General features: G+C 47.4%; 1 protein-coding gene across 2 annotated transcripts in view; it reads left to right on the forward strand.

Moving 5' to 3' along the window:
• Positions 1 to 501: 501 nt before the first annotated feature.
• Positions 502 to 22,338, forward strand: part of TMEM131 (transmembrane protein 131) — a 109,129-nt gene continuing 87,292 nt past the window's right edge. For both annotated transcript variants that reach the window (XM_078602917.1, XM_078602918.1), the window contains exons 1-3: positions 502 to 804; positions 10,040 to 10,104; positions 14,911 to 14,951. In XM_078602917.1, the coding sequence (XP_078459043.1) occupies positions 711 to 804; positions 10,040 to 10,104; positions 14,911 to 14,951 (200 nt within the window). In that variant the 5' untranslated portion in view covers positions 502 to 710. The remainder of the gene's footprint in view (positions 805 to 10,039; positions 10,105 to 14,910; positions 14,952 to 22,338) is intronic.

Here is a 22,338-nt window from a genome sequence, read left to right on the forward strand (position 1 = left end):
ACAGTGCCGGCCATCATAGGTGCTCGCTAACAGCACTTGCCCCCTACAGCCTGTTAAATCTACACGGGGATCTTTGTCTTTGTTGTGTTGTCTGTATGTGCTACTCGCTAACAGCACTTGCCCCTACACCCTGTTACAGGCTACCCGGGGGATCTTTGTCTTTGTGGCGATTCCAGACCAAGTTCAGTGACGAGAGAGCGCATCCCCGTGGCCATTGCGTCCCCATGCAGTCAAAAACCACCACGCTACCGCCCCCCCCACACTACCGTCCCCCCCCCCACGCTACCCCCCCCACGCTACCCCCCTACGCTACCCCCCCCGCTACCGCTACCCCCCCCCGCTACCCCCCCCCCACGCTACCCCCCGCCCCCCTCACACGCTACCCCCCCCCGCCCCTCACGCTACCCCCCCCCCCACGCTACCGCCCCCCTGCCCCCCCCCCCACGCTACCGCCCCCCCCCGCCCCGCCCCCCCCACACGACCCTAACCCCGCCCCCTCTGACTGCCACTCAAACCACAACCACCACAGTCCTGGGCAGCGTCGCTCGCAGAGGCGGCGGTGCCACGGAGAGAGACGGGACGAGGAGGAAAGACGACGACAAGGAGGAGGAGGAGAATCAGAAGATATTTGAGAAGATTACGAGGAGGAGAGAAGAAGACGAAGTTGGTGTTTAAAGACGAGAGAGAGAGAAGAGAGGAGAGAGAGCAGCATGGCCGGGATGGTTTCCCGCTCGCTGGGCCTCGCGGTGCGGCTGCTGCTTGTGGCGTGCGTGCCGACAGCAGACGGACTGCTCGGGCGAGGAGGTGAGGGGAATACCACACGAGTCGTCAACATCATCATCATCATCGTCACAAACATCGTCACAAACATGCCTGTCACCAGTCGTAATCTCGCCAACCTCACGCGTTTGACCACCCCCCCCCCCCTCTTGGCGTTCTCACCTTGGCCGCGTGAAGCGGCGTTGGCCCGGTAGAGCGGCTAGGAAAGAAGGGGGGGCCCGCGGGGAGAGCTCAACGTGGAATTTGCGTTGAAAACAGAGGGGGGGGGGGGCCGCAGTGAATTTTGCTGTGGTTTTTGTGATCTTTCCGCTGTTACTTTAAAACACGGGCACGACGGTGTTACTGTTTAAGTGTTCTTGTTGTATTTCGAGCGGCATGGTTGTGTGTGTTTGTGTGTGTGAGGGGGTGTCCGCATTGTGTACAATGTAGCGCCGTCAACACGCAGCGCTAAGGGGCACGATTATTTTGACTTTGATGATGAGAGGGACGCGAGTTTACTGCGTGAAACTAGTTAAGCTTTGGGAAGTTGTGGGATTTATTAAAAAATAACAATGCCACGTTCTTTGCTACGGGGTTTGGGTTATTTGCCCCCCCCCCCCTTAGCTTGTATTTGTTGTAGCGTGCGTTGGGGTCCAGGGGGGGGGTCCTCTGCGGGGTAGAGCACGGAGCTGGGGGGGGTAGGGGGTGAAATCTGCTCCGCGTTTTGCACGGAGCGGGGGGGGGGGGGGGGTCTGGTGGTGGGGGGGGTCCTTGAAACGTCGCGGTTGCGGAAGAAAAGCGCAAAAAGCGGAGAGGATTTCATCTCAATTGACTCCCCCGTGTCACCGCGTTATATACTTAAGTTTCCTCCCTCTAGACGAGCACGTGTAAAACTAAATATTTGTACGATTTTTTAAAATGAACGTACCGTTATAAATATATACGTTGAAGTGTCGCGTCTGTGCACACAGAGAAGTGATTTGTGTAATCGGGTGGAAGTTGACTGTTTATGTTTAATCGTTAATAGCGTGTTTTGTAGGAACGTGGTACTGTTATTGCATAACACTGCGTACGATCTTTTATTTATTTATTTTGGTTAATAGTTGTATGGTACGCATCGTGTTTCTGCGCTTGGTACGCTAAACGTGGATTATTATGAATTGATTCACTTCAATAGAGGAAACACGTCTGGAAAATGGATCACACGTGGGATTTGTCGAAGGCAACGATTTAATCGCTCCACGTTTTTAAATACCGCCATGCAACACGTTCACGTCTCGTGTCACGTTTGTATCGGCCATCGGCCGATGGGTGAACGTCTCCAAACTGCTATGGGCAGGGCACAGAGTTCGTTGATATCTTGAACGGGGAACATTCATTCTGCTCACTTCCCTACCCCAGTGCAAGGGAAGTTCGCTGTTCCTGCTTGGGGGGCAGGGTGGGTAGGGGGGGCTGAGTGGGGTGAGGGGGCTGAATTGGGTGGTGTTGGGCTGAATGGGGTGGGGGGGCTGAGTGGGGTGGGGGCAGGGTGGATAGGGGGGGCTGAGTGGGGTGGGGGGCTGAATGGGGTGGTGTTTGGCTGAATGGGGTGGGGGGCTGAGTGGGGTGGGGGGCTGAATGGGGTGGGGGGCTGAGTGGGGTGGGGGGCAGGGTGGGTAGGGGGGGCTGAGTGGGGTGGGGGGCTGAATGGGGTGGTGTTTGGCTGAATGGGGTGGGGGGCTGAGTGGGGTGGGGGGCTGAGTGGGGTGGGGGGCTGAATGGGGTGGTGTTTGGCTGAATGGGGTGGGGGGCTGAGTGGGGGGGGGGGGCTGAGTGGGGTGGGGGGATTGAAGGAGAGGGGGGGGGGGCAATTTCTCTTAAAGAGAGCAACAGAGTTTGAGTTCTGAACTGGCTGTGATAACGCAACATTCCCATGGCGAGACCAAAGGGGATGCCTTTTAAAAATGGCAATCATTCTCACCAAAGACAAAGATACCCCCCCCCTATATTGTATAACCTAAACAGACTGTTGGGGCAAGCGCTTTTAGCGATTCCTATGAAGGCCAGCACAGCACAGGGGGGTGGGTTGGCCACTTTTGTCTCCCTAGTGGAGATATGTACACACCACACGAGGTACTCATACGAGGCTGAGTCGACCTATACACACACACCTCTCGGCAGCCTAAAAAAATCACTCCTATGCATGGTGGTCGAGAGTCATGGTCAACAGAGCTCCCACGGAGTCCCTCATCAACATCTTCTTATCTGGGGGTGCCACTTACAGTACCAGGTAGTGCTTATTTGTTTTTACCAACCACTATAGGGAGGCGATGAGTCAATACTTGTACAATTCAAGTGTTCTGCTGGCATACACTATATCTACAACTTATGTGGTTAAGGTAGTTAGATATTCTGCCTGTGTCAAAGGTGTGCTATAATGACAGTAACATTTGGAATTAAAGTAGAAATACTGTATATAACACATTCCAGCGGAGGGAGCTGGTAGGAACGTTGGGTTGCTCGGTCAATGGCCAGGGCCAACGGCGGCGTGGTGTATTCTGCAAATATGCCCGACTGTGAGGGCGGGCACAAGCCGGTGTGAGTAGGTTAAACTTTGAGTTTTATAAGGGCACCACGGAGTGACCAGCCCCTCCCCACCCAGCCCCACCCCTCCCACCCCCCACCCAGCCCCACTCTCCCCACCCAGCCCCTCCCCACCCTCCCCTCCCCACCCAGACCCACCCTCCACCACCCAGCCCCTCCCCACCCCACCCTCTCTTCCCCACCCAGCCCCTCTCTCCTCACCCAGCCCCTCCCTGCACGACGGACACATTAATCCCCTGTGGGTTGGTGTAACCAGGAGGTTCCTACCAGTATAATAAACATTTGGAGGAAGGGTGGTGCAGTGGTTCATAGGCAGTGCTACGAACCTGGCAGTTTAACTTTCTAGCTATCCCCTGCCAGAGCTCACATCAGTGGCTACTGATATCTGAGCCATTCCTGGCCTGTGCTTCACCAACCCTGCACTGACCTGTGTGGTAAAGTGTGTCCGAACAGCCCCATGACCCGAAGAGCATGGGAAGGCCTTCATTCCGCTAACGTTCGGGCAAAGGGCTGGCATTGATTAATGTAATGTGACCATTTAAACTTAGGTTATCGTGTACAAAGATACGAGCACAGTTTTAGGGTCGGTTTCAACAAATAGATGATTGAACGTCATGAAATGGGGCCGCAAATTTTTGCCTCTGGGTTTTGTTGCTGGAGCAGAAGGGAGATTTGGGGGAGATGAGATCACTTGACGTCCTTGCCACAGCAGTAGCAAAGGGGAGGATGGAAGCGATTTTTCAGACAAGGCATAGCAATTGTGAGCTGTCTGTTGAGGTGTGATGATTCACCGCTTTGCCGGTTTCATGAATAGTCATGGTTCGACTCAAGATGCAACTAATTTGCTTCGTGTTGTGGTAAATGATGTCGCTTGGAGTTGCTGCAGGCTTCACATGTATCTTGATCCTAAGGATTGTTAGAAATCCATGCATTGCAACTCCCATAGTTATCTGTCGTTTTAAGAGTTACCTTGTGGGTATTGGACATATGACAGTTGCAGTGACTCATAATGCAAAATATTTACCAAAGAAATCCACAAGATACTTTGATGAGGAGAGTTCTGCTACATCAGGATGCTTTGGCAATTCGATTTATGTGCATTTGGCTTTGTATGGGAGGAGACTGGAGAACCTGGACAAAATTCACTTATATGAGGGGGTAAAAATCGTCATCACGTGTCATGTTTGATTAATTTACAGCCGTGCCATGCATTGAAATATTGGTGTGCATCATTTTTTTGTTCTTTTAACAAGTCTCCAGGACGGTCCATAATTTCTCAGCATACACTTACATCACTCCAAGGAAGGAATTTATAATCGATATTTAAATATTGACTTAAAGCTTTCGTGACTGCAGGAATTCATATTCTTTGGGTCTTTCGGTAAAGTCACATAGATAGGTTCAAAGAAAAGAACAAAAGATACAAAAAACTACCACGTTTCGATCGCAACACAAGCGTTCGTCATCAGGAAGAAAAAAGAGGGAGAAAGTTGCTGAGGCAGGCTGTTTTAAAGGTTTAAAATGGGTGTAGCCCAAGGGTCATAAACGAAGTAGTGATGTTAAAGTGAGAAATTAGCATGTTAATATAAGATCGGAGGACGACCTCCATGACGAGGGCGCGGAGGTGGCTGTGTTAATGTGAAAGATTCACATGTTAATGGGAGATCGCAGAGCAGCAACGTCGAGCTCGGTGGCTTCTCTGCTATCTACCATTAACATGCTGATTTCTCACATTAACATCACTAGCCCCGCCCACTTAGTTTATGACCCTTGGGCTACACCCGTTTTAAACCTTTAAAACAGCCTTCTTCAGCAGCTTTCCCCCTCTTTTTTTTCTTCCTGATGACGAACGCTTGTGTTGCGATCGAAACGTCGTAGTTTTTGGTAATTTTTTATTATTTTTTTAAAAACTATCTACGTGACTTTACCGAAAAACCGAAAGAATAATCGATATTTATATTGATGTTTTTCTTTATGCACGTGAGGGCCTTTGAGGCGCCAATAGTGGCAGGGCTGAGAGTTGAATCAGCAGTAGGGCTTGAGGTACCATGAGAAGCAACTCATACACTGCCATATCATCACGGAGTACGGTGGTGCGTTTGTTAATTACTCATTAGGAAGGTAAGGGGGTGGAGGGGTTTCAAGCCACGTTGTTTTCCCAGCCATGACCAACACCGTTGGGGAATTATATCTGATGTGGTTCTGTCCCCCCTTCCGCCTTTCAACGACCCACTCTGACCAGCGTGGAAAATATCCTCAAACAAACGCCATGACCAACATGTTTAGGAGAGGGCTTCATCCAGCAGTAGATTGACAAAGGACTGTGAATTATTACTGTTTACATTCGTTGCAGTCAGTTGTGTTAAATATTAATTCAAAATAAGTTGCACTTGATGGATTCCATCAAGTCACCATTATGGAGTCCATTCAGTTACGGTTTTTGGGGAAATTGGTGGCACGGTGGGCAGTTGTTCATGCGCTGTGCTCTGAACCCGGCAACCTGAATTGGATTCCTGGCCACAGCTATCATCAGTGGCGAGTGATATATGAACCGGTTTGTAGCCACCCCTTTACCACCTGTATTAACCAGTGTGGTAAAGTATGGTCACATGAGCCCCCATGGACCAACAGGGAGAGGGGATTCCATCCTGACCAGTAGTGGATTTACAAAGGGGATGTAAGTTGTAAAGGGTAAAGGGCTGTCTGTAAACTCTTCACCAAATACCATACACATTTAAAGGGCCACTATTATTTACCAATAATGTCGGTAAATGTTTAGTTTAGCTGTTCAGTTCTCACAACTTCCTGGCAAATTTTACCCACTGACGACCTCTCTTCAGCCGCATCAACGTATAGGAAAATTGGGGCTTTTGGCCTGCACTTGTTTCCTGCCAAACAATAAGTGTTACTTGCCAGCGTATGTTGGAGGAATTACAATGGTAAAATGCTGCAGCATTGCCGTTCAGCGTGTTCAAGCTTTGATGGGCTGTGTTGTTTCGGTTTAGTCTTAATAGTCCAGAGGTAAGAGGATGCCTTTGAACAATAATGTTCTTGGATTCTTAACTGCTGTAGCGTTACATAATGTAGCCGCTATAGCACGTGTTGGCGAGTGGCGATTAAAACGCAACATAATTAAATTACTAATTTAAAAGATAAATCTGCATCATAAAGCATGGGCCCAACATAATGCAGTAAATTTACTCCAAGCGTACGCAGTGTACATTTTGTGGGATTTAACACACTTGCCGAGTGACTTTTGCATTGGCCTTTTTGGCCGCGGTGGTGACTGGGCATATCTGGCAGCGCAAGCTTGTTACAACATGCGGTGCTTCTTGTAATCAGCCCTGCTGCCCAGTGTCACCGTTATTTGTTATGCTATTTGAATGTAGATTTTTCTTTTGGGTGGGTTGGAATGCTTTTCTTTGGCTTAACTTGATAATGAAAATCAACATCTCAATCTGCTTAATGAAGAAACGTTTTTAATCAGGGCATAATACTCACCGTGACATCGATCCAAAACATGGACCTTAAGAAAGAAAACAGAGCCAAACACTAATAAGTGAACAAATAAGAATGGAGAGAAGCATATTTGGGATAACAATGAGAGACATTAAGAGGATTACTTGGATGAGTCAAAGACGGCGAACTGCTCAGAAGAAGAAGTGGGCTTGGGCAGGACATTTTGTGAGAAGGACGGTCGAGACACACTTTGGCGTGGCAGCCAAAGGAGTGTCCGCCGCAGAGATGTAGCGATGAATTCGGCTCCTGTGCAGCTGCTCGGTGGATTGCTACATCACAGGACTATGAGAGATGCTAACGGCTAGGGGGAGGCCTTCATGCAGCAGTGGGTTGATCATGGCTGATGATGATCGTGAGCTGTTTATTCCCTTACCTTGCAGGGCGCTCCAACTTGAATCGTTTGTGCCCCCTGATACGGTAGAGTATTTTTGTTGATGACGCTAGCACTGAGGTCAGCACGAACTGTGAACTTGAATGCAAAGTTAAAAGTATTGGCAGGTCATACATTGAATCAGCAAAATGCAAACAAGGGTGGCACTCAAAATTCTAGTTTGTTATTTTCAAGATCACACCTCCTGGCTTTATTAATTTGCTGTTAAATTGAAGCATTGCAAGGTTAGAGATGATCCCTTAACATTCACTGATTGTAAAATGCATTTCAGTCAATACACATTGTGTAGTGGCATAGACGCTGAGAAGGAGAGGTTGGGATCCTCTGACCAACATGTGAATACGAATAGAGCAGAATTAGATGCTCAGCTGTTGACTCTTTCACCAAACGTAACAAATTGAGAAAAGGGTGCGATCCAAGAAAAATTCAAGCTTCATTTTTCCATGTGCACATGAGTGACACCATGCCTGAATTTCCACCACTGGATCGTTGACACGTCACATTGTTGGTAGAGTGAAACAAGATACTAATTCTCAAAATATCATGCAAGGTGTTTGTTTCTAAGTGTCGAATAGCCAAGATTTTAACTGGGCAATGTTTGCAATATAATTTCAAGCTGATGTAGGATTGTGCGATCTTGTATTGAAAGAAGTAGGGTTGACTCAGCTCCATCAATCATCATCATCTTCTCTCTGAGGTTGGTAAAGAAAATCAAGTCGTACCTGCTGGTGCCATGCCTACCTAGGAAGTCTACGCTGGTCACTGTCATGGGCATGGGGAATTTACACAGCTTTCTCTGTTCCATCCACAGACAACAACGCTCAATATTAGACAAACATCCAAATCTATTAATTACCTAAAAAACTTTTCTTGAGATTATATACTGCATCTCATTTGGCTGTGATCAATATGTGCCCACTTTGCAAAGTATCCTACATTCAGTCTTAAATAAACACAGAGTGATGCTTCAGCCCTCTTCTCTTCCATTTTATTTTCACCAAGAAAGATTGCTGCTGTTCCTGTGAATGCACTCAGCTACAGCATTATAAAGATGTATGTGCTGGCTAGAAAGTGGTGCTGTGCCTCAGACAGCCAATGGGACATGGAAAGCCGATGATAAAAACCTTAGTCTCATAGCATAGCATTGCTCAGCAAAAACTTTTCTGAGTTGCGGTTTTTTCTCCCATATTCATCTTGTAATTCTGCTTAAAATGCCCATGTAGGCATTCCAATGATTTGACGCCTTACAATGTTTATTTAATATATATGCATATTTGAAATAATATGACGTTTATTATGCTTTTATATAGCTCTGTTTTATGTAGATCTGATGGAAGGAATACTCAATGTTATTATGTTTGCAATGATTAAGTTTTTTCCAGCCCTTGGCTTATCCAGTGCTGGTTGAAGGCCCCCTGTGTATGCACTTTTGGTCATTGGAAGTGGTATTGAGCACACTTTAACGCTGGTTCGTGTGTTTTCATTAACATGGCGGAGGTGGTTGGGACTGGTTCAGATGTCGCTCAACACCGATGTTCTTAGCCTGAAATCGAACTCGGGTTGGCAGGTTCATAGCACAGGTGCGCTCGTCACTGGGCCACCGCCCCACGACCACATTTATATTATAATTTTTTTTATTCTCATGCGCTTTACCCACGAAAGTCAAACCAAGTCTCACGTTTCCTTCGAAGAAAGGTCCTCCGATGGAATGTTTGGCTTTTTTGGAGCATACCCATGATGCTTGGAGAAACTCCTTTGCGTTTCTGGGGATAACACCCAATGCGTCACACAGATACATTTCATAATAATGTATTTATTGCTGCCTCCTGGCAATGGATATCAAGTATCTCAAGAAGAACTCTCCTCAAAGAGGCTTTAGAGTTGATACTCGGTGAGTTTGAAATTCCAACAATATGTGGAAATACGTTATTTACGATGAGGCCGCTATTGTCAGATTTTACGATTGTGGGTTATTTCTTTGGACACATTTTTAACTGGGCATGGTGCCACACGCCTGTGATTCAGTTGCTTTGGAGGCAATTGGATCATGGAGAGGTTTCTGAATCTGGGCAAATCCACTGGGCTGTGTGGAGGCCAAGAGACGGGGCAGTACAGCAAGAGGAACTTGTGAACCCCATCTTTGTGCTGTATTCCGGTTTCCTCCCACATGCAAAGACACCCCTTAAAATTGTATATTGGGCAATCGCCACGGGAGTGTTGTGCAAATCTCTCATCCAGGAACGCCATTCGATTGTTTTCTATTTGCTTACGATTCCTAACGGGGATTGTTGCATTCTTTGAGTTGCCGGTGGGTGAAGATCTCAGTGAAGGACTGTCCTGAAGGGGAGCCGGTCAGTGTCCTGAGGCTTTCCTGGATAAGCAAATGACCCAAAGTGAATGTCTTTGACACGTTTGGCCAGAGTGTAGGAGGCATCCGGGGTATTTAACATCTTCCATTATGATTGTTATATTTAAAAACAAAACCTCAACTTCCTCTATCATTTTGAGACAAGTCCCCAGGTATTAAGACAGGGGGAGAGGTGGGTGGGTATTGTTTGGCCCGGCAAATCACGCTTCCTCTGAGACCTTGTGCGTCGTTGGGATGTCCAATTCTTTTTTTATTTTTGAGTGTATTTTTTTTGTTTCTTTCAGAGTGCTCCCTATTTTCTTTGTTGGGAAGTGGCATCTGGCCGGACTTCTTTATCCGGACAGGAATGGGCTCCTCCTAATGGCATTGGCCTGGGGTGTGTGTCTGTGTGTGTGCGCGTGCGTTTTCCTCCGTGACAGCATCAGCACAGGCCGAGGGAGTACTCGAGACTTGGCCGCTACGGGAAGGAGGAGGAATACTCGAGGTGAGTGCAAAATACACTCTCAGCTCTACACGGGATGTTCACAATGGTGAGCACACTGGATTTAGAATCCAGGGGTCGTCTGTTCAATTCCATCTCCCAGCGCAGCAGTTGAAGCAACGAAGGTGTAAGTTTCTTAACACCTGCTGCTTTCCAACCCGCTGCCTCTGACCACCCTGCAGTAGAAATGCATAGACCACAGTTGATTGGCTTGGCTGCGTGTGGTGGGTTAAATTGTGCGTATATGCTCACGACGTCTGGCCAGTGTGGAAGAGTAGGCCAGAAAGCCTCTTATTGAAGTGTCCCCCACGAGCTTCTTCTAGTTAAGGCCCTTCTGCCAGTGGTGGCTTGAGCATGCAATTGCCTGACTGCACCTTTATCTTGTGCACATGCATGTGTGGCTTACCGTGCGTGCGTTTTGTTATTGGAGAGATTAAGTGCGGTGGTTAGCACATTACCAGTTTGTGACAAAGGACTGATGGACCCGTGTTCATTTCGAGCTCTTGCGCAGCTTTGCCAATTCGAATATGAACCTCTTCTGGGCCTCCCATAGGTCGAATGAGCCATATACGAGTACCTGGCGCGGTGTGCAAATATCATGCGGGACACCAGAGGTGGCTGGGAGTGGTTCTGGCCAAAACATCCCTTGTGTGCCGTGTGCCAGCCTTAATGTGTGCACACTCATTCCACTCCCTCCCAACTGTATTTGGCTAAATGATCTCCATTCCACACGTGTCACAGTATGTACAGTACGTGTAACGAAGTTCCAGATGCCTTTTAAGTGAGGTCACCTGTGTTGGTTATTGTGTAAGCACGTGTTACGAGGTTTGAGCAAGGTTAATTGGTTGAACGTTTACATTTAGGCGCCTTGTTTGTGTGTGCGAGACACTCAATGGCTAAACCACACACATCCGGCAATGCATCACATTATTGTGAGGCTGTCGAGAATGAACAATGAAGAGTCAATAAAATCCGGGATAGACGGTTTGTATATTTTTTCGCAGCAATACCGGCTAAGTATATATCGCTATTGCAAGAATCTAGCAGATAAAATAAAATGACATAATTTAGAATGTTCAGTAAAGTGAAATATGTAATACAATTCAGGATAACATGTTAAGTTGTGAATATTGTGTAAAATGTGTAATTGTGATGTAAATGTGCATGCCGCAATATATTAGTATTGGGGGATGGGGGAGGGATGGGTTAGGAATGGCGTGGGGGGTTTGGGAGTTGGAATGGGGGAGAGGTGATCGTGGTGGAGGATGGCGGTGAGGTGTGGGGTGACTGGGGGAGGGGGATCATAGGTGTGTAGGGGGTGGGGTAGTGGGCTGGTATCGGGAACAGCGTACCTCGGACCGATGGCCATAACTATCGTACTGTACAGCAGAGTACACACAACACGGAAATTGGGTAAACATTTTATATTGTTTAATCTGTACACTGACACATGGATACACCACTGCACACACCGATATATGTACCCATATGCTTTTGAGTACACAGGATTGTTGTGTGTTTTTTATGCGTTTTAATTGAAGCTCTGGCTAGACTCGAGACCAGGGCTCCAAGCCGGGGTTTTACTCACTTTTACTCAACAGTGCTGTTGAGTAAAAGTGAAGGAAAGAAGGCAACACTGGTTCTCGGGACACGTTGCAGGAAGGAACCCGGATAGGGTCTCGTACTTGACGTTGCTGCCCACAGCAGGTGAAGGAGAATAGAGGGTAAGACGGACAAGCAGGTGGATAGATGCGAGGCTGAGAGATCTAGATGGGAGAGGAATGAGTTTGCACGAAGAAGCGATACTCGCCGAAGAAAGAGCAGGGAACGGGAGTAGAGACACGGACCAGAGTGCAGGTGGATAGATGCGGGGCTTGGGGATCTAGAAGGGAAAGGAGTGAGTTTCAACGAAGTGGTGATGCTGGCTAAGGAAAGATGTTGGTGAATACAAAGAAATGAAAGCTGGATAGAGGGTTGTGGCAGCACTGGCTACGTCAGCTGTAGACGATTATAAAACGAAAAATTCTGCAGTTACAACATATTTCTCAGTGTAATGAACGGCAAATTAAGCAATTGCAAGCATCGGCGCAAATTAATTTTTAAAAAATATTCCTTTCAGTTCACTTACTGTACAAGGTTATGCAGACTTCACACGCGATTAAATATTCAACAGTGAAAGAGAGTATCCGAGTTACTGTTGTGCTTCGTTAGTTGCACAGTAGGTGCTGGTTAGGAAGTAGCTGTCGTAAAAATAACCCTTTAAAAATATATATTTGGTACTTTGTTGAAAGTGGTGCACAAGCGCGATAAGTTGTGCTGTGATGAAGGGCCATTGACCAAACCATCACCTGTTATATATTTTTCCTATTAAGGAAGTGTTTTTTGACCGATGTGATAAGGGTTTTTTTCTATCCTAATGTAATTGATTTATCGAGCAAGGGATTTTTTTCAGGAGGGGTTTTTACATTGAGATGTTTGGCCATTTCTCTTGTTAGGAGAGTTTTGTATGGGGGGGCGAGGGGCGGCAAAGAGTGGGGACTCCCATCTCTTCCAGTGCATCTGGCCAACGTTGGAAGAGGAGGAGGCTAAATAACTTGTTGAGAGGCTGTCTAGATCTGGTTGAGGCCCTTTTGGCAGTGGCGGTGTGGGCAAGAATTTGCAGCTTTGCACCTTTACCTTGGCACGTGGAAGGAAACCGAAGGAGCTGGGGAACCCCTAGCGTGGAAGGAGATGGCACTCCAAAAAGGTCTACACTCATTGGTGCAGTAACCTATTATGGGTAGGAACCACCTGGTTACATCAGCCCACAAGGGATTATTGTGTCCATCCGTCGTGCATTCAAAAATGGGAGGGGTGGGGCTGGGTGGAGAGGGGAGGGTGGGGAGGAGCTGGGTGGGGCTGGGTGGGGGGTGGGGCTGGGTGGGGAGGGGCTGGTCACCCCGTGGTGCCCTTATAAAACTCAACGTTTAACCTACTCACGCCAGCTTGTGCCCGCCCTCACAGTCGGGCATATTTGCGGAATACACCACGCCGCCGTTGACCCTGGCCATTGACCGAGCAACCCAACGTTCCTTCCAGCTCCCTCCGCAGGAATGTGTTTTCTGTGCTGTCACCTCCAGCCCACCTCGCAGGTTTGGGAGTTGCGCAAAATCTTGGGTGATCCACCAGGCTTCCGCGGCCGTGGCTGTCGTGCCTGCTGTGACGTGATACTGCCTGGGCATTTAACTGCACGCTCTAGGGAACCAGATGTGGCGGTGGAGTTGTGTCATCTGCCGTGCAGCCCTGATAAGCGATAGCGGCAGAAAGGGAGGGGGGGGAGGCCCGACAGCTGGCGGTAACGTGACCTTTTCACCTTCACCATGAAAACTCTTGCCCCATAACAGCGTAAGCTTTTTCACGGGCTCTGCCACTGCCCATCGCTGGGTGTGTTTCCATTAAAGTGTTGTAAATGTCACTTGTCAGAATAAAGATTTTTTTTTGTAAAAAAAACGAAACGCTGGGAGTGGAGTGATTGCCATCACTTGGCAGTGGAAGAGGCTGTTGGAAGAGCTCATAACAAAATTGGTTTTCTTAGTAAAGTTGCCACTGTCCTAACACTGCGATCTTTATAAAGCCACCAACGTCCTATTTCCTGTCAAAATAAAACGTCCAGTTTCCTGGTTTCACAGGTGTGTGTGTGTACAACCTGTGTCATGAGCCCCTTGCACCAGATTGGAAGTTTCCATCAAGTTTTACTCATTAAGTAAAGTTACTGAGTACATTTTGAACCATTGCATGCAGATGTTAAATTAACATATACAGCCTTTGCTGAATCTGTTCCAAATGTGTTTTAGGTTGTACACTTTGCACTTTTCAACGCATTTCTGTGATTAGTTAGCATTTTTGGCACAAATTATACAGCTTCTATTGATAATTCAATTATTATTGTCCTCTCCCCGACTAAAAGTTATATTTTTGTAAGTTTTTGCTTCAAGTTGTGCAATAAACAACATGTCATGAGATGGATACATTTTAGTTCAGACCTCTCACAGCTCGTGGTGTGTACCACCCTGTGTGAGGAAACGGCTCTGGCTGGATCTATGACAACGATGTCCACAGTTGACATCCGCAGGGATTTTTTTTTTACCACACTAGTGGCACACATTTACAGTATTTGCCTTCCATACGTTGTTTATCTCATGGAATAGGCCAAACCTGAGTGAACACAAATATTCCATGCCATCTTTGATGATCAGGCAGAGAGCGTCACCTCGCTAAACTGGAGACCACCGTTTAATCACGGATACGTATGTATGTATGTGGAACGTCTTTTTCCACCTCCACCTGTGGAGGAGGCTCGTAAAAGATGCTACTGGGCAGTTGGAGGCAGTCGCCCTCCAACAACAACTGAGGGCAAAGGAGTGATACTCACAACAACGAGTGAACCGCCAGGTGGCTAAAATGCAGCAAGTTGGCACAGCTGGGGGTACCTGGGTCTGTCCCGTGTCCTCCTGTCAGCGAGCCTTTAACACTTCACGTGGCCTCAAATTACACCTGGCCTGGCACAGGCGCCGTGGTTACGTCACCGTCACTTAGTGGTATTGGTATTGGAACGTCTTTCGCACCGTACGTAGCCAACCGTGCTAATCGGAGGTGCGGAGTCAGGATATATTTGAACCCAGGATCTCAGCAGTGCTGGCTCAGGACTCTGACCTCAGAGCCGCCCATTTACTTTCCAAAAGTTCAGCTTTCAACATCAATGTAATGCTTTGCTGATGTTCCCCACACCAAATGATTATTATCCTGTGTCTTTCCTCTTCCTCCATGTAGGCGATGTCTGCCCAGAAAATCTCTCTCTCCACGCACAGAAGGTGAGACCTGGCAGTGTGTGTTGTTGCGTTTTTTTTGTGCAAAACCAAAGACTTAAGGTTTAATGTAAATAAAGCATTTGAGCACTAATTTTTTTTAATGGTTTCCAGCAATGTGGCACACAGTATAACTCTTGTAAAGTTAATCTCATATGAGCCAAACTTCAGAATAAATTTGCATTACTCTTAGGAAGCCACCAGATTGAAATTTGGCCAAATTTATCAAGAGGTTTCCTAAAACGTAGTGACACGAACCAAAGCAAAAGGGACTATTTGCGCTTATGCAGGGAAATATATTTGCGCCGACAGCTTCTCTTCCGCTAATTCAATACTGTACTTCCCAAGACAAAAAAAGCACGTTGAAAAGCCTTACACAATCCATGTGCATGCATGGATTTTACCTAACTTTTTAGTTGGATCTTTACGTGTTCACAGTTCACATGTGACCAATTGCTTTGCCTGAAAGGCAGTGTTTGGCTGGGCAGGGTGGGAATATCACTGAAGCACGGGCGTCCGATCGTCCAGTCAGAACGAGGCTCGGGCATGCATTCTGTTTTGCTGTCCACTGCAGCATGCGTTGGGATGATTAAAAAAAGAAAATGACCTCTGTGGTAAACAAAATATCCGCCCGAAGTGTTTTGTTTTATTCTTGATGGGCCCTGGAAGCTGTATGGTTCCGCCGGGGGGAGGAGTGCTGTGCGTTCTATATTTAACCTCGTGCGTTCTGATTTATGTCTGACTTGAACGTTGCCTCTTGACCATATAAGGCATTTTACATGCCACGTTGTCTTTGGAGTATGTTTAAAAACAAACAAAAAAATCCTCTTTACACTGTACGGTGTGTTCAGCTACGGCCGCGCGTGTTTCGCTTTTGACTGCTGTGCGTTTTTTGCCTCGTCTGGAAAAGCAACTTCGTGAATGAAGAAGGCTCGAGGGATTTCCACAAGTGTGTTAGCGGTCTCCCTCGCAAGGCCCATAGGAGAAGCTAGCCTGCCGGTGAACAGTAAATGTTGGGTTGAAGTCAGGACACGCGTTCATTTTAAGCTCACTGGATAGTTAATTTTATCTAACCCCCTGTGTTATGATTGCGGCCACGATAGATGTTGATTAGAATGTCGATAATTATTTTTGCGCCTGGTCCATTTCAGCTGAACCTGTTGTTTATTAATAGACTTTGGCTTTGCTGTAAAATGGACTAGAGGGTACCTCAGCTGATTGTCACAGGGAATGCGGTGCGCTGTCCATATGCATGAATAAATACCTCCCCTTATCAACACACATCAGTAATATAATTGGGTGGCAGCATGGCACGGTGGGGTGACGCTTGTACCTCACAGCAGGGAAGGGCCTGGGTTTGATTCTCACCTCGGGAACTTTTCCCCGTGGAATTTGTCCTCCCGCTGTTCTGTATTGGGTTTTTTTCTCCCCCCCGGGGTTCTCCGATTACCTTCCATAGCTAAAAAAAACCCCACAATGTAACTGACATTAGACAAACATCCCAATGCTGGAAAAATAACCTGCACTTGACTAGAGCGGGATTACACATTGCGTTGTCACCCCCGCTACTATGCAAAACAAAAAATTGGCAGGAATCGTCTGAATAAGAGTTTCGATTTTCGGTGAGGATTTCCTGGGAAAGCAAACGTAATAGATGTTAAAATGCTTGGCCAGGTGATGGTGGTGCTCAGCTGTGATCCAGCACAGTGGAGGGGTGTGGGTTTGTGGGTCACGCTATCGATGTGAAACACTATTTGCGTCGGCGTCGAGGGGTCATGCCCTGGCTCGCCAGGAGAAGGCGGTTCAGTAAAATGTGGACCTCAGCCGTTCCATCTGCATGGGATAGACCAGTGTTGCCCCCCCCCCCCGGACACACAAGCTTTCTCCAGGTGCTCCAGTTTCCCCCCTACATGTAAACACTACTCTTTAATCGGCCGATGACACGCAGAACTTTGGGGAAATTTGGCACAGCCTTTACTGCTTGTCTGTGGTTCCTTGCACCTCTGAGTCGTTCTCCCTCTTCTTCGGGAATGTGTCAATACTGATCGCTTTGCAAGTTTCAATTATTACCATAAATAATAAATATGCCCCTCCCATTTCTACTCCGGTGTTATTTTAACTTTCATTCGAATTCCTTTCGATTCATGGTTTCGTTTTGTTTTCAATTCGGTCATAAACGCACTGCACATTTAACCGGTCGTGGCGAACATCAGTGGCGAGTGATATCTGAAGCAGTTCCTCAAGCACCCTGGCCTTTGTCAGACCACACTGACCAGCGTGGTCAGGTATGATCAAACAACCCCAATGACTGACATGGAATGGGGAGGCCTTCATCCGGCAGTGCGCTGACAAAGGCCCTGTATGTTATTGTTATCATAATGAGTTATTTTGAGACAAGTCTTGTGCAAGGTTAGACGTGGAGAAATATATTAATACGCATGTTTAAATTGTTTCGTACCGTCCGTGGCCAACCGTGCTAATCGGAGGTGCGGGGGAAAGACAACAAACTAAACACAAAAAAATAATAACTTGTGCGTGTTAATGTATACAATGCTAAGCATCCTGAACAAGCACGAGTTGATGTTTCGAGTTTTTTCAAAGGAAATGGCTCTTGATGCGATCATGTCATTAACACCCACCTTAAATAACACGGAAATAATCTTGTATCCGCAAGACACTGCCACCGGCCCATGAGTACAAAGTCAAATGTAATCAAGCGGCCACTCATCCCTTCAGAGCAGTGCCGTCAATAATGAGCAAATGCTGTAATGATGGCTGCTGATTGAGAGAACTGGTACAGAGATGAAAGCCTTGATGCCATGTATATATATAAAGATTAACTTGAAGAAGCCCTGAGATTAGATGTACTCACAGTAGAGAAAATATCTGGGGGCTGGCGTACCAGTTAAAAATAACGGCAGGGGAGCACTGCGGTTGAGGAGCACTTCACAGCGGGATGACAACTTCGAGTGCCATGGTGGCAAGATGTTAACTACCTCGCCTGGTATACAGGAGGTTGTGGGTTTGATCCCAACCCTGACGCCTGCTGTATATTTGGAGTTTGCATGTTCTCTCCCCCCGTGGTCGCGTGGATTTTTCTCCGGATTTTCCCTCCACATTTAGAAACATGCGATTAAATTATTTGGCTGCTGGAAATTTCCACACGATGATAAGCCACTTCGTTGTGCTATCATTTGTGGCCAGGTCGCTTCTGAAAAAGAGCTTTTACAATGACCGGCGCTAGTACGGTGAGGGTCAGGATCTTAGACGTGGGAGCGTATAACACCGGTCAGTACTTGTTGGTGAAGGCGGGGAGCATAGATGTAGGAGCTCAGGAGTAGAGTACAACTGTGGATTTTGTTGCACTGTCCTCTGCCCACATCGTATCCCCCCCCCCCCGCTGCCTATAAAACCTGCTTTTGTACACATCGTGGTTACCCAGTCAAACGCGATCCAGGTTCAAACTCGCTTAGCTCTCGACATAAGACGGGATGGGGTGATCGCTGTATTTCCGGTGAATTTCCTTTTGGCATGCTGTTCTTGCCTACAGAGACGGGGAAAAATTGGCATTTGGAAATAAATAGAAATCATGCGAACACCCTCCCAGTGGTAGAAATTTTTCTTGCAAGGGCGGAAATAAGAGCAGGCTGGCAAAAAAATACCTGTCCCTAACCCGGCTATATTTAGAAGCACCCAGAAGCTATTTATAGCTTATTGTCATTTGGATTTGATACATAATTACGCCTATGACCAAATCACCGATCTCTGAAATGTGCCCGTTCTCGTCAGACCTGAGAAGCTACGCAGGGCTGCCTGAGCCTGGGTGAAGCTTTGATGGGCGACCACCTCGTGCGTGAAACGGATGTTATAGCCTTCTGCTCGTGCCACGATGTGGGCAACAGTGAGCAGGGCTGCAAAACTCATTGTTGTACTGTGCTCCGCCCTGACGTCTGTACTTCCACCTTCACCAACCCGCAGTGACCAGCGTGGTCAAGTAGTGGTCAAATAACCCCCACGACCCACATGGCGTGGTGGGGGAGGGCTGCTTCCCTGGGGCCCTCCTCCCTTAGATTGACAAGGGGCTTGACACGTACAGTATTTAAACATGCTTAGCTGCTCTCGAGTGTGTTTGTTGTGTATTCGCGAGTGCCTGTTAAGATCATCAACGGGGCGTTGGTGGATTTGACGTTAGTGACTGTATGCACTTTGCGTTATCCTTAGCGGGAGGTTGCAAAAGAGACCTTGGTGCCTCTAATAAGACAGCCTTAAACAGACTGTTGGGGCAAGTGCTGTTCGCGAGCACCTATGAAGGCCAGCACGGCACACGAGAGGGGGTGGGTGTATGTGCAGCACCACGCCCGGCCGCCTTTGTCTCCCTTGCGATGACATTTATACATCACGCCGGTACCCATTTAAGGCTGAGCTGCCCTAGGGGAGGCCCATGACCGGTTCATTTAATCGTCACTGGTGTTGGTCGTGAGCGGGAATCGGACTCGGGTCCCCGGATTCGTTGCGCAGCGCTGTAACTGCTGCACCACCGCTCCCCGTTTAGGTCCTCCACATTGTGACTCACATTCGCCTGCTCGTGCTCTCCCTGTTACCAGGTGGTGCACTTTCAAACAAGGGTGTTTGTTTGCAGTCCTGCGCATGTCCGCACACACGCTGCCACGTGCTGTTGGCCCCCCTCCGCCCTCCTACCACAGCACACCCTCAGGAGGCCACCAAACTTAATTTAGCCACGCAGCTACTCGTTGTGGGGGGGGGGGGCGTGCAGAGGCTAGAAAAAGGTACCGTTGCTTCGCGGGGAGTGTTGCTGGCCTGAACGTTTTTTTTTTTAGCGGCCCGTTGGTGAGATTTTTAAATGAATGCCAAAGTTTTGTCCCAACTGCTGCGGAGAAAGAGTGACGGACACCGACGGAGGAGAAGGGACGAGAGAGTGTGGCCCGAAGAAGTGTAGAGAGAGATAAACGATTGGAATGACATTGTGAGACAGACAGAAGAACACGTTTGATTAGAGAACATGACATATATGCAGGATACAGGCATCATTAAACAACCGTTCTTTCCAAAACCCTTCAATAAAAAACGTTTCTCGAGACAGGCATTCCTGGGTCAATAAATGCTAATGAAGTGAAAAAAGTGGACTCTGGTTCGACATGCCGATTTAACTAAACACTTTATTTTTACCAGGTAAGGCCCACTCAGCTATATAGTTATTTTTTAAGAACCCGACCTGCCTATCACAAATGTTCGCACAACGAAGTGTGGCTTATCGTCATGTGGAAATGTATAGCAGCAGCCAAATAACTCCTAAAAGACTTTCGATTTAAAGCTTTCGTGACTGCAGGGATTCATCTTCTTAGTTCTTTCGGTAAAGTCACGTATAATTATTTTCCTAAAAGACTCTTAAAACGCTTGAAGGGTGGACGGCCGCGGGGGTGGGAGAATAACAATGGAGTGGAGAAAGAATAACAACGGAGTGGAGAATAACAACGGAGTGGCAGCCGAAGGGAGGAGGGGGGGTGGGGAACGCATCCAGGAGGATGTCCTCCACCGCTCGGATGAAGCGACGACGAGATCGACGAAGAGATTGGAGCGCGTGCGCGAGGCAGATTAACTCTGGCTGTCGCCTGATGATGCTGGTTGTAATTACCGGCGAAACGTCGTAATCAAATTGTAGGTGTTGTGGGTTTACTCTGCAACACACTGGTGTGCTGAACTCGTGACGAATTGGCATTTTTGTTTATGTGACGAACCCTACTAATTGGCTGTGTCGGGTGGTGGCGGGTTTAACAGCACATTCGTATGTATGTATGATTGCTGCGCTGCACGGTCGTGAGGTTCTCGCGACGACTTGGGGAGGCCTTTGTCCAGCTGTGGATTGACCGTGGCGGCTGATGATGATGGTTAAAAAAAAAGTCGGCAGAAAGAGCCTGACAAAAGGGGCCAATGAGAGGGCACAACCACCGTGCTGCCATTAGACAACTTGTTTTTTTTCCTGTTAGAGGTTTTTGTAAAAAAAAAAAAATCCTCTATTAAAAAATATATCTGCTTTGTGATTTGAGATGTTTTTTAAATGGCAGACTTTGGCTGGTTAGAGTCCGTGAGGTGGGGCGGGGGTGAAGTAGAAAAAAAAATTGGTTCTTTGTGTTTTATAAATGGGAACCTCGCACGTGGAAGAGGAATTAGTTGCAGACATGGCCAACTTTCGATTTGAATAACGCGTACAATTTAATATGCTTGTGATCGTAATAGCTTAACAAATAAAACGCCCTGAATATTACGACGCTAACGTTCCAAGCGATTTGCGTTTGTAAATAGGTGTTGCATTTTTTAAACGTCTCTGTTTTTTCTTAAACAAAAAGCAGAGCCATAGATTTGTGCAAATTGCCGCGATGTTTTTTAAAAGGGCTCACATTTTATTGTTATGTACTGTTTCTTGGCCAGGAGCTTGGCAGCACCCTAAGCCAATTCACCACATACATAATTAAAACCCAACAAAATTAATTAGCAAACAAAATGTGCATGCGGATACATCGACAGTGGCGCAGCGTGCACAGTTACAGGTAACAACAGCGGCCGTGTCCTGCCCGGTGACTTCGTATCACGGTGACCGGTCCCGCAAGTCCATAAATAATTGAACAGGAAGTGGGCCCTGTCCTTTGAGCCTTCACAGGGAGAGAGTTCAGCGCTGGGTCTTGATCACCTGTGGCGATATGACCACTTGATCTGATGGGAAGGTTGGGGAGGGGATGTCGCTGTCCAGCGTTCACACAAGCCAATGGTGGGCATGACATGGCCAGCAAGGCTTGCCGACTCTCCCAAATGTTGCCGAGCCATTGCTTGACATGTACGCACGTTCCCTCCATTTTCTCAGCCAACCCCCAAACCCCCTTCTCGCCTCTTCCCCCCCGCCTTTCTTACTGGTTGCTTAAATTACCACAATTCTGGGGTTGAGAGTCGTTTCAAGGGCAGTTTTGTTTTTGGGCTCTTCCACAAATTTAGGAAACTTCACAGTCAAAATGCAATTTCTCGTCTGGTTGCACTTACAGACGACTGGCAGTGTGCAGCACATGTTTCCATTTTCCTCTGCCTTCATAGTGGAGAGAAATCATGTAATGATGACTGTGATGTTGTAATGTGTTTATTATAATGTGCTCGATACGTTTATCGTGAACGAAAGGTTCAATCTTATTTTTAAAAATCGATGCCTCGTGTCCTTTCGGCTGCTCGTGCAATAATTGGCTGTGCGATGCAACCATGCAACAGCTACATCATGGGACCTCCCTTGCCAGGATCAAAACCTATTATATTTTTGATACTGGTAAGGCTGTAAAGAAAGCTGTCTCTGGTGTTGACCAATCGGTTTCAAAGACAATGCATATACTGTCAG

Source organism: Lampetra planeri, chromosome 19, assembly GCF_965212315.1.
Source record: "Lampetra planeri chromosome 19, kcLamPlan1.2.h2, whole genome shotgun sequence".
Classification (NCBI taxonomy): domain Eukaryota; kingdom Metazoa; phylum Chordata; class Hyperoartia; order Petromyzontiformes; family Petromyzontidae; genus Lampetra; species Lampetra planeri.